The following is a 12,840-nucleotide window of genomic DNA, read 5'->3' on the forward strand; positions in this document are numbered from 1 at the left end:
AAACTACATAAACACTTACCAAATGCAAACTTTAGCACCAAATATAACACACTTCATTCATAATACTAGATTGTTTGACCACCCAACTAAACACTGCTGAGCATAATCTAAAGCACTTTCATCTTTTATGGGCTATGCTCGTAATAGAGGTTTCTCCAGAGAAAGATTGCTTGAGTTTACAGAAATACAGTAAAAGAAGAAATACAAATGAGTTGTTGAAAACAAATCACATTTTATTCAAAAATCACATTGTGCAACATGCATCTCAGCACATAGTTACTATGTGTGATTGTTTGCCAAAACCCAGTTTGTAACTGCTGCTTCCTGTGCCTCATGGAAAATCCTTAGCCTTCCACCTGCACATCTTTGTTTCTCAGTCCTTCAGATAAACAACAAAGATATAGTGGATGTTCAGTGTCTATGTTGCATAAAAGTAAGTTTACCACAGTACATTGTGCAGGATTTGTGTACAGTTATAGTATGCAACATGCCAACAATTCAGTTACAGTAATGAAGTAAATACGTTTCACACAACAGATATAAGCACTGATATATCATGAGTTATGCAGAGCTACAAACTGGTAACTAATCTGTTTTCAAGTCTAAGTGTCCGGATTACAGAGGCAACAGTTCATCTGCTTAGATTAGGCTCAACCCTCTGTCCAGCCTCTCTCATCGTCAAACCATGGTTGATAACATTTCATTTCATTAGAGAGTATTCTTCTTTGTCCACGTCCTCTCCCTCCAGCTCCACCTCTACCTCTCATTCTTCCTCCTCTCACTCTCAGCCCAGCTCTTCCTCTTCCTCTTCCTCTTCCTCTTCCTCTTCCTCTTCCTCTTCCTCTTGCTCTTGCTTCCATGTTGGCTTCCATTGTTGCTGTAAGAAAGTACTCACCTGTGGTCTTTTTATAGTGCTAACATCCTGATTGATGAGCCAACAATTATGCTACCAGGTGTTTAGTCGGGTGGAACGTGTTTCTTGATCATTGGTCCATGTCTGAGGCCTTTTGAATATCAGTGTTTTAAACCTGCTAACACGTGACTTTATGTCAGATTCCTGTGTCTTACGTGGAGAAACGTGTGCAGTGGTTTGCAAAAAGTGCCATGTTGATTTGCAAATTGTGTGAAAAGCTGCAAACGTGTTTAGAGTTTTGGAGATTTGAGCCGATGTTTTGCTCTTTGAGTGTCAGTTAAAATAATTGTGCTTTATGTAGCATCTTAGTGTGTTAGCAATCGAGAAAAACTGTAAATACAAATAAATAAAGTGAACATCCTGGAAGAGTTTGTTATGGCCCACTATTTAAGCATCCCTGTGATGCTAACGACATTCAAGCACTGGTCCAAGTACACCACAGAAGGACCTGTAAAACAATTCAATGAAAACGATTTATTACAAGGAAAAATAATAATTGATGACTAGGTTGAGAGGCAGAAACCGCAGCAGTCCCCAGCACTTCCTGCACGTGCACCTCTTCAGGCACCTCGTGACAGCAACGCAGCACACATGCGTAAATATGTGCGTTATTTCCCTCAAGCTTTCATATTTGTTCATCAGTTTACACTTTTTTTTATGTTCTTCATGGTGAAACTTTATGTTGCTATGTCATTTCCGACCTGTGGGGGTCACTGTAAACCATTCCATGCCGAGGGGAGACACACATATGGCTAAATGGCTGCTAGCAAACACAGCAATACTTCAAAGGTGAGTCAACACACACACGATAAAATAAATGAGCTACATTACTAAAAAACAAGCTAACAAACACACACTGTTTCAATAAAAGTAGATGTACTGTTTGCTGGATAGAGAGAGAGAGTGTGTGTGTGTGTGTGTGTGTGTGTGTGTGTGTGTGTGTGTGTGTGTGTGTGTGTTTGTGTGTGTGTGTGTGTGTGTGTGCGTGCGTGTGTGTGCGTGTGTGTGTGTGTCAAACTGTCATTTCTGTTTTAAATTTAAAGCAGCAGCAGTAGGTGCCAGGTAGTTGCTATTAAAGCCAACTGTGTTTCCCAACAATTAGCTGGTAGCAGCTCACATTAAAAGCAGATGTTTAAATGGCTAACAACTGGATGTTCCAGTAATACCGAATGTCTCTGCCAGGAAATGCTTAACAACATTCCCAAACTCCTGCTGACGGACCCTAGCTTTTGGTTTTTCTGTTTGCTGTTTCATTTTGTAAAATGTTATGTGTCATGTCTGCCTTGGTACAGTGGGACTAAGTTAACTGTCATAGTAGCCTGGAATAAACCTTTATAGAAGCCCAAGACAACAACAGCCTTAAAGGTATTGATAATAAAGCTAAAAAGAAAATTATTAGTTAAGTTTAATATGTCAAACTAAATGATCTTGTTCAATAAAATGTTAAGTTATTAGAGAATATAATCATTATATTTACCTCCCACTACAAAAGTATAAGATCTTCTGCATAATAGAGTCAAGAATTAAACAACAAATACTAAATATTAGTACACCAGTTTATTATTATATATTTATCTCATTTTTAATATAAAATACATATGATATGTGTTTTTTGTATTTCCTCTGCTGCATACAGGGATAAGTTTAGGAGAGTAAATCAGATTTTTCTGTTTATTCACAAAAGTGTTCCAACCATACAGTGATATCTCCAGCAATGAAGTCTGGGAAATGTAGGCAATCAGATACTGACAATAAAATCTAATAAACGCAACTCTGTTAACACAGACATAACAGTGTACATGGAGTATAGGTATAGGTCAAGGTCTTTTGCATGTAAACACGATTAAAATGCACACACACTTTTCATTTTGGCCTTTTAAACACCACATTGTTTCTTTGTGTTTGGGTTTGGCCGACATTGTGGTGAGGCGCTCACCACAGACCTCTTGGCAGTCAGACTCTGGCCTCAAAACCTCTTTCAACACTGTGGTCTATCTGTGTCTGTATGTGTGCATATGTGTGTGTGTTTTCCGTCCGTACATATTCACATACTGTAGGTTCTGCCGGAGCTAAATGACACATTGAGAGCTGTTCGACCTCTCTATTATGGACTTATTTTATTAGACTTATTCTTAATATAGTTTATTTGCATTGAACACAATTTATCTGCACATAGTTCTTTGTGCAAAACATTGTCTTAATGTAGTGAAGTTCATGCTGCTGCTCTGGCCAAAGCGACTTATAAAGAGTCTGAATTCAGTCTTAATTGTGTACATCTATTGAGGAAAGAACATGATAAGAAAAATACAATTAAAGCACCTGTGTCCCTGAATTGTGTTTAAATGTCCAATCATTTGACAATCTGATATAGCGGCCACCTGCTGCACTCCTTAGCTCCTCTTACCTGTAATTACACACTGTATAAGAGCGTGTGTGTGTGTGCATGTGTTGGTGATAATTATGGTGTTCAAGGTAGCGTGGCGGTCTTGTGTCAGAACAAGTCTGCTATTAACGCACCACTGATCAAGTTGCTGCGCGTGTGTGTATGTGTGTGTTTGCTTGGTAATTAGCTGCAGCGTCATTGATAGCTTTGATGTAAAGAAGCAGGGAGACATGAGGAGAGAGTGGACAGATGCAGGAGGTGTGTCCCCTCAAACACACAGCAAACCAAAGCATCACACACACACACTGCCGGTGTGTGTCCCATTGTTTGACGGACTGTTGTAGCGTGGATGATCATTTCTATATATGACATCACTTTGGGGGCTAATTAGGGTGACCAGGTGCCAACAAGCAACATGTTGGACAAACAGACTAACCCTTCTAATAAAACCATTAGCTTATAAATACAAAATGTACTTGGTCCAGTGCTTTTGACCGGAGCTAGCTTACTAACAGTTTGTCGACATGTATGAATGTGAGTGCTGCACATCCTGGTGAATGTTTGAAAAAAACCTTGGAAAAGTCAGACAAAGCTCAACCAAAAGTCTCATGCTACATGTTAGATGACTGAGAATGAAGTGTCTCTTGATTTAAATCCATTTACAAGCCCTACATCTGACTTTATGACCAATGAAACCTATGTATGTAGGAAGGGTTAAATGCAGAGTGTGTGTGTGTGTCCTGTGCATGTGGTGCGATCACAGGTTTATTCCCTTTTAATCCTTTATTTCTATTAACTTGTATGGAACTAAGTGTCAGCTGCCCTCCTTGATGGCTTACATAGTGCTGATTCTAAATGCATATAAAGATGTATGCATTCAAGTTGTTCCTCTATTTAATAGAACATTAAAGAAGCAGGGGCAATATTAATACCTACACAGAGTGACATGTATACTTTGTTGTGTTAGGATGGACAGCATTCCCTTTATATCAGATTTTCTGGTACTCTTTTGAGAGTGTGTGCGTGTGCATGACGTGTGTGTTTCTCTGTGTGTGTGTGTGTGTGTGTGTGTGTGTGTGTGTGTGTGTGTGTGTGTGTGTGTGTGTGTGTGTGTGTGTGTGTGTGTGTGTGTGTGTGTGTGTGTGTGTGTGTGTGTGTGTGTGTGTGTGTGTGTGTGTGTGTGTGTGTGTGTGTGTGTGTGTGTGTGTGTGTGTGTGTGTGTGTGTGCGTGCATGACGTGTGTGTTTCTCTGTGTGTGTGTGTGTGTGTGTGTGTGTGTGTGTGTGTGTGTGTGTGTGTGTGTGTGCCATTAAGCCATTAGTCCATTAGAGCCATGGTATCACACACTTTGAATATTCCACGTCAAGTAATCTGCTCGTAATACTGTTAGCTCATTTGGGATGTCAAGTCGTAATGTCATTAAAGCCATCACATAGACACACACACACACACACACACACACACACACACACACACACACACACACACACACACACACACACACACACATACACATGAAGTGGTAATGTGGTTACTGTAGGCATTAACAACCACATTATACAGTAAGTGTGGCATCCATGTGTTGCCTTTAAATTCACTCATTGTGTCATAAACACACACAGTTGTCATAAACCTGGTCGTTACATCGTAAGCCTGTGTTACACACACACACACACACACACACACACACACACACACACACACACACACACACACACACACACACACACACACACACACACACACACACATATGTTGTGTTCATTAAAGCATAGCATTTACAGTTGGTAATAATGTCATAAAGTAACGTAGAGCAGTCGTAACCCAGTCGTCAGCAGCGTTAGTCCTCGTTACTGCAGGAAGGCCACATGTGCCCGCCCCTCTCAGAGCTGAATACCCATCATGCTCCTGGTTCCTCGGGGGGCTGTTGATTAGCCAGAGGATGTAAAGAGGAAACGTCCTATTTGGTTACCCCAACAGGCAACTTTCAGGGTCTACTTTCACAAGAGGATGAAGCTGCCTGTATTATCATTAACACAGAATGGAGACATTTCAACATGGACACTGCATTTATTTGTATTTTATATACTGTGTGGGAGAAATCTTGCTATCCTGTTTATATTCCCCCTCGAATAACGTTTTATTAAACCAAATGGTCTGTGTTTTCTCTCCTCCTGTCCTTTCTGTACTCTGCTTCCTCACTTTTAACTGAGTTAAGATGAACTTTGCGGACTAAAACTTTACTCAAAAGTGCTATGGCAGAAAAAAAACAAAAAATTACCAAATAAACAAACAAACAAACTAAACCTTTAACACACACACACACAGAAATGCACTCCTGAAATCCACATGGGACCAATTATCACATTTGCCATGCTCTGTTTGCCAACCCCCGATGTGTACACTGACAGAGAGAGAGAGAAAGAGATGCTCACACACTCACCCTCTCATTAGCCTTAGATGGCATAATGATTCTGTGTGTGTGCGCGCGTGTGTGTGTGTGTGTATGTGTCCATTTAAAGGAAAACATGACATCATCCAGGAAGCTTTTATTAAACCATCACAGAGCTTTGCTATTGATCATCATTTACATCAAATACTCCGATAGCTTTATGTCCACATTCTCTATGTTCATGTGCAGCTGTCCCGCTGCACACCACCAGGTGTGTCTGATGGAAACACTGCTTCACTTGCATCATCATTGTGTGTGTTCAGGAGGAGGTGTTTTACTGGAAGAATCCGGCTACTCCTGCTGAATCATCAAAATGGAGGCGATGGAATCTCCTTCACATCTCTCTGTGAGACACACACACACACACCCACACACACACACACACACACACACACACACACACACACACACACATTCACACACACATGTTGTATATGTCCCATGAGTGGTCATAAGAGGTCTTACTGGTCCTTTATGGGCAGTGTTGCTCAGACGATGCATCATCATTGACATCTGTTAGACTGACGCACGCACACACACACCCACACACACACACACACACACACACACACACACACACACACACACACACACACACACACACACACACACACACACACACACAAAAAGCATTGTTTGAGTATAGTACTTCTGTTTCTGAAATCTGGATTCAAACGATGGTTCACATTTAATACAGACCATTCATTAAATATTACAATTTCCTCTATTGGAATAAACCAATACATTACGTTTTGGTGCCTGAGTTCAAACTGTCAAAGTTCACCTTAGTGATGCAAGTGGACAGCTGGTGTGTTTTGGTGTGTGTGTAGGAGGGTGACTAACTGTGCTTCAGTATTTTCTCACACTGCTCAGACAGACGGATTACCAGGAACATCTCAAAAGGAAAAATGGCTCTAACAATCTCCGTTTGAACTTTTTTCCCAGAAGTCCTCCTAGACTTCCATTTAGTCCATGGGATGTCTGAAGCATTCATCATATCGTCTCTGATGATGATGAGTATCACTGACTTCATACACATATAATGTCATTATTCTGAGGTGTTGGCGAGGGAAAGAAGGTCCCCATGTGGATGTCATTAGATTTACTTGAATGGGAAAGCCCCTGTTTGATTTAAAAAAAAAGAAGGAGAGTGAAATAGTTGTATATGATTTGCATTTCATTGTTCATCTTAGGGCTAAAAAGGATAGCACAAGTCATGTATCTTCCTGGCTTTAAAGGCTGCATAAAAGAAAAGGGATGTGTTTTTCTGAATTCACTAATAAGTGACAGCGTAAGATTCTAGAGGACAGTATGTCACAAAGTGAGGCCTTGTGGGTAATTCAGTCAGCCATTGGACAGCATCCAGTGTGTCTGCTTCTGTTTGTTGTTTGATTCAAAGGCCACTTGAACTGTTGTATTTTAGCAGCTGGTAAGAACACACACAGCGACGTGCCCACACACACACAAACACACACACACACACACACACACACACACACACACACACACACACACACACACACACACACACACACACGTAAGCAGGGTCTCACTTGGTGGGGTTTGATGTCGTGGGAGCTCCGTGGGGTGTACTGTAGAAGGGGAGGAGGACGGTCAGGGAAAGAACTGGAAGAGAAGGGATGAAAAAAGTTGAAGAGTAGGAGGAGAGAGCAGATACTACTCTTTCTTTCATCACTGCTTCTTCTGGGGACCAACCTCAGGGATTTATTTTACAGCATTTTGAGAGCTAAATGAACTGTAAAAAAAGTTAAATATGAACATGTCATAAAGTGATGTCATAGAACAAATCGTGAAAATCTCCTAAGCTAGTGTTAACCACATACACATTTCAGGCTTCTGACAAAAAACCGTTGACATGGGACAGGAAGTGGTAAAATGCTGACTCATTTCCGGTTTTTAGGATTTACCCCTCAATCCACAGTTAGCTAATGTAACTGTTGAGAATATTGCTATGTTCTCTCTCTCTTCAGATTTTGCCCCCCGTGGCGGTGTCTGACCCCGGTGTGACCCAGGAAGCTGCAGCTGGAGGTCATGTTGTGTCTGGGAGGGGTCAGGGGTCATCGGGTGAGCTGCCTCCCACTGAGCTCTCCCAGGACAGACAGTAGGACATCCACCGACCTGATTCCCAACCCAGTCCTCAACTACCCTCCGTCCTGAGAAACGTAAGCTTTCTTCTAGACACTGTGCATCAGTAACAAACAAATATTTAACATAATGTGTTTTTGCTTTCAGCTGAGCTTAGCACTAAACAGGAAGTGTATTGGCTCTTCTTCAGATGCGTGTCAGAAACCCATGTAGGTGTGGGTTACGGTTAGTGTGTGTGTGAGGGGGTTGGGTGAGGTGGCTTTGTTGCAGTTAGGGAGGGGTAGAAGTGTGTCAGTGCAGGTGTTGGGGTGTAAGGAGGCGTATACTTGAGGTTCAAGTTGCATGTGTTTGTGTGTGTGCGTGTGTGTGTCTCAAAAGGCTGATTACATATAGTTAACCAGCAGGTGTTTGACCACACACATATACATTACAATTAAAATGTATTTAACAGGGTTTTCTTTCAGACTTAAGACTCCTGAAGCTGTATACCCCTATTTGACTTCCATTTTTACTGGTTAAAGTGGCCCTATTATATGTTTTGGGGGGTTCCCTTCCCTCTAGTGTGTTATATAGTTGTCTGTACATGTAAATGGTCTGCTAAACCTTAGCCTAATGGCACAATCCAATTAACCAGGCGTATCTACATAGGAAGGTGTTGACCAGCAGCTCAGCCTTTTACCAGAAGCAATGTGCAGAGGAGTCTTCACAGGGCCCCGTTAAGTGTCTGCACTCATAGCTTGTACATTTTAAAGTGATAAATATGACAGCAGCTCTCTGTGATGTTTCTTTTTATCAACTGTCTTGGAGCCACAGAATACATTATGCAACATGTCAAGTCAGTGGAATTCCCCTTTAAGTATTGTTACTCACATGCATCCTGTATTAAAAGCTACACAGTGATCAGTTCTACGCAATGGATACACTTCTCTCCTTAACTAACCTTCAACATGCTCGTACACACACACACACACACACACACACACACACACACACACACACACACACACACACACACACACACACACACACACACACACACACACACACACACACACACTAGTGGTCACCGTGGTCTGACAGTCTGACCTGCTGTGAGGCTTGGTGAAGTAAAGGTGACTCACTCCCTCTGTCTAACCCCGCTACAAACACACAGACCACAAACGCACATATGGGCACTCACAAACACACACTACAACGCCCTCTCCCTCCATTTCGCTTGCCCTAACCACAGCTACTTCCTCTGTGAGGACTGTTGGCTGAGGGGGGCAGGTGGTTAGTTTGATTACACACTCACACACAAGCACACAACAAAGCCACAATGCCAGATTAATAGAAGAGAAAGAGTCTTCGGCGACTTTGAATGTCAAAAAGCTCATCAACAAGGGGATCTGGAGAACCACATACTCAACGCTGAGAGAGAGAGGAAGATGGTGACAGAGAGGAAGAGCGGAAGCCGAGCTGCAAACACGTCCACGGACAGAGAAGACGCCATGTAGAGATAGGTACACAGAATGAGTTTTGTGGATTATTTTGCATCTGAGTGGACGACTGGGAAAACCAAGGAGCTTTTTCAACCACCTCTTCTCAGGAGCGGGACACCTCAGCTGGGGTAAGAGTGCCTCGCTACTATTTAAGACTTTCTGTTTGTATCTCAGAGTTTTATCATTAGAAGAAAAATAAGCACTAAGGGGGAAATCATCTGTGTTCATTTCTATTTAAATCATTTTTAAACTTCTTCAGATTTGACCAGGATGGAGCCGATGCATGTTGGGTTTTTACACATCTCGAAAGACGTTTCCAGTTTTAGTTTCGTCTTGGCAGGAAACACAGCTCCATCTACCTCACTTTGTCATCATTTCTGCACAAAACTAAAACATAGCTGCACTTGAGGAGAATATACCCAACGTGCTCGCTTGATACTCCGTTCTTCTGACCTCCATGCCTGTGCACGTGAAACATAGGAAGGCAGAATAGACTTGCACATCGTTTCTTGTTTAAAAGAAATGCAGTTACTGTAGATTACATATTGTTTGTTCAACATCCATTAACTTGGCAACAGATGTTTTTTGTATCTGCAAGCTTGATTTGGCATACAATTAAACACCCAACTATTCAAAACTCAAAATGTTCTTATTAACCGTAGTGCCAAATGTTAGTTATCATTCTCTGTAATTTAATTTAAACATCGCTAGTGTTCAGTACCAGTTTACCTGCAAGAGGCAGTTAACCAGCTGGGGGTAGTTAGGTCTGGCTCAGGCTTACCTTGGACCAGCCCTTAGTTTGGCTGCTACAGGCTCAGAAGGCCTTAAACAGAGCTCCCTCCATAAATGAATGGAACTAACTCAGCATCTGTGTTCACATAATCATTTTTGTCGTGTCGATTGTCTATTGCAGTGCAGTGGGTTGTTGTGAACGAGACTTCCTGTAACTGGTGTAGATCAGCGAGGGTTACATGTTCCCTTTCACATACTTGCACGCCCACATAGATGTGGTTTGCGGTTTAGAGATTGGCCATGAAAGTTGATGTCGCAGCTCGTTGGAGGATCTCCAATTGACCTTTCATTTTCTGTTGTATTTGTGATTTTTCTTATTCAGATGTAAAAAGGTGGAGTCTGAAAAACATCTGACGAGTAATCCTTTCATGGCATCCAACAGTGTCTTTGGGTCATTGTCGTCAGCTTTGATTATAGGTAAGTGGGGCTTTTTGTATGTTTTTGTTTTTGGCTGCTCCGTTGTGTGTTTTTTCTAGGTTTCAACGCATTGAAACTAAAATGTTTGTAGAGCTAACGTACAGAAAAGTATACTGTCTCTATTTAGGGACAGATTACATTGCACTTTACTATGTGTGTGAGATTGTGTGTGCTGATAGAATTTGATTTGACTCTGGTTCTCGTGGTGGTCGAGCAGGGAGCACTTTAAGTTGTAGCCAATATTTTATTTTAAATCAGGTCTGCAGGCATTGTCCGTTGTTGGTGGATGCATTTACAGAATTCAGTGTGAGCATATTCAACTGGAGGCTTAAAACAAAGCTTAGGTTTTTAAAGTATTTCCAGATTGTGTTTTAGCTTTTGTTAGGGGGAAAAGTAAATGCATTGTACTGAGAAGGGACAAAATCAAGTCAAACATCACATGTGGTTAAACCATCTGAATCTCTGTGGTTCTCAACTCTGATTGGTTTCGACCTCCTACAATCCTATTGGTTGTTTCTGAGTGGCTATGGCCTCACTCAACTCTCCTCAAATATGCACTTCCACACGTACTACTAACAAATCTACTGAATGCACGTTGCCTCTTTATCTCTTATCTTCATGTTTACGTGACTGTGACTGTGTGTGTGTGTGTGTGTGTGTGTGTGTGTGTGTGTGTGTGTGTGTGTGTGTGTGTGTGTGTGTGTGTGTGTGTGTGTGTGTGTGTGTGTGTGTGTGTGTGTGTGTGTGTGTGTGTGTGTGTGTGTGTGTGTGTGTGTGTGTGTGTGTGTGTGTGACTGTAGTTGTTCCCCCGTTGAGATGATCTGCTCTGACTACAGTAATTAAAAGTTTTTCAGCTTTACATTTAGCTTTCATATTTCTAAATGTACACAAATTGTTACTGAATTGATCACAATAAAAACATCCACACACTGTTATAGGCCAAAATATCTGTCAAACCTGTAAAAAAAATAATTAAACAACATTTTTGTTGTATTTTTGTATGTGTAGAAAATGAATCTGTTGTGAATCAAAGCTGTGTACTGAACTTCAACTAATTTGTAGATTAGAAGAGATTTAAACTGAATTCGGAATCCAGAATAAATAAATATAATTCAATTAAATACAAAAATTAATAAAAAGATTTTTAAATAGTGATATTAAAATAAAAAATACTGCTTGTTGTTACTTTTAAAAATATATATTAAAAACATTTTACTCTTTAAAATAACAACAATAGTCTGCATTTTTACTTTTCTCCATCAATGTGATTTATTTATTTTCTCTATATTTCCTCCGTCCCTCCTTTCCCGCTCCATAAATTTCATATTTTTGGCTGAAAACGCTCCACCACTCCAACTTGTTTTTGTAAATGTCCACCCGCTTGTTGTATTAGCATTGTTCCCTTCTCTCTGTTCATATATCAAACTGCTCCGGAGCGGTTTTTCTGTTCTCCTGAGTCCTTTTTTCTTTAATTTACGCCTCTCGTTACGTGTGAACCCATCGTGTTGCATGCCACTCTCCACTTGTGCACATTGTTGGGCCGTGGTGTGCGACTGTGCAGATTCTGGTTATCTGGACGCTGCACCTGCACACAGAGACAGCAGCTCAGCGTTATCAGGAGACGGCAAAGAGAGGCAGAGGAAACTCCACAGGTCTGCCTCTGCTGATTTTACAAGAGATGATGCTGACTCTCAGTGTGCAGCCACAAAGCACTTATACAACCTCACAAACACTAATATATGAGCTTTCTGACATTCATCAGTGTCAAAGCGCAGTAAATAAGAGCGGTGCAGTCACTAACAAGCTCCAGGGTCAATACTGCTGCAACTAGCTCTGTTCTTCATTATTTAGGATATAAAAGTGACTAACAGTTCCAAAGTAATGTTGTCAAATCCCAAGTTCTGTAGGACTAAAACGTATAATAATAATAAGTAAAAAATTGATAATAATAAGAAATTGATAGTCATATAAATATCTGTACAATTATATTATTCCATTCATATAAAATGTAATTTCATGTTTCTTATTTTCACAATAAGAGGGTTTGTGAAATGTTCACACAGAGGCTGTTTCACTCTTTCAAAATGTCTGTTGGCTGTGTCTGTGTGTGTGTTTTGTAACAGTCAGAGAAGATAGTGAAGGAAGAAGGAAGCAGAGAGGATGTGTGTGAGCGAGCAACCGTTGGAAAGACAAGGCCTCGCATTCAACTCACACACACACACACACACACACACACACACACACACACACACACACACACACACACACACACACACACACACACACACACACACCA

At 41.1% G+C, this 12,840-nt stretch overlaps 1 protein-coding gene and 1 long non-coding RNA gene across 3 annotated transcripts in view; one reads left to right on the forward strand and one right to left on the reverse strand.

Moving 5' to 3' along the window:
* Nucleotides 1–5,828: 5,828 nt before the first annotated feature.
* LOC307033489 lies at nucleotides 5,829–10,251 on the reverse strand. Its single transcript, XR_013806527.1, has 3 exons — nucleotides 10,117–10,251; nucleotides 7,302–7,374; nucleotides 5,829–6,092 (listed from the first exon to the last, which is right to left on the reverse strand). It is a non-coding gene; the product is annotated as an uncharacterized lncRNA (long non-coding RNA).
* runx1 (RUNX family transcription factor 1) overlaps nucleotides 8,916–12,840 on the forward strand; it is a 28,869-nt gene continuing 24,944 nt past the window's right edge. Inside the window, exons 1-2 of one of the 2 annotated variants that reach the window (XM_079671975.1) lie at nucleotides 8,916–9,463; nucleotides 10,450–10,544. In XM_079671975.1, the coding sequence (XP_079528101.1) occupies nucleotides 9,366–9,463; nucleotides 10,450–10,544 (193 nt within the window). In that variant the 5' untranslated portion in view covers nucleotides 8,916–9,365. The remainder of the gene's footprint in view (nucleotides 9,464–10,449; nucleotides 10,545–12,840) is intronic. The other variant, XM_079671976.1, reaches the window with a different exon arrangement.

Source organism: Notothenia rossii (genome assembly GCF_949606895.1).
Source record: "Notothenia rossii genome assembly, chromosome: 3".
In the NCBI taxonomy this organism is placed as follows: Eukaryota; Metazoa; Chordata; class Actinopteri; order Perciformes; family Nototheniidae; genus Notothenia; species Notothenia rossii.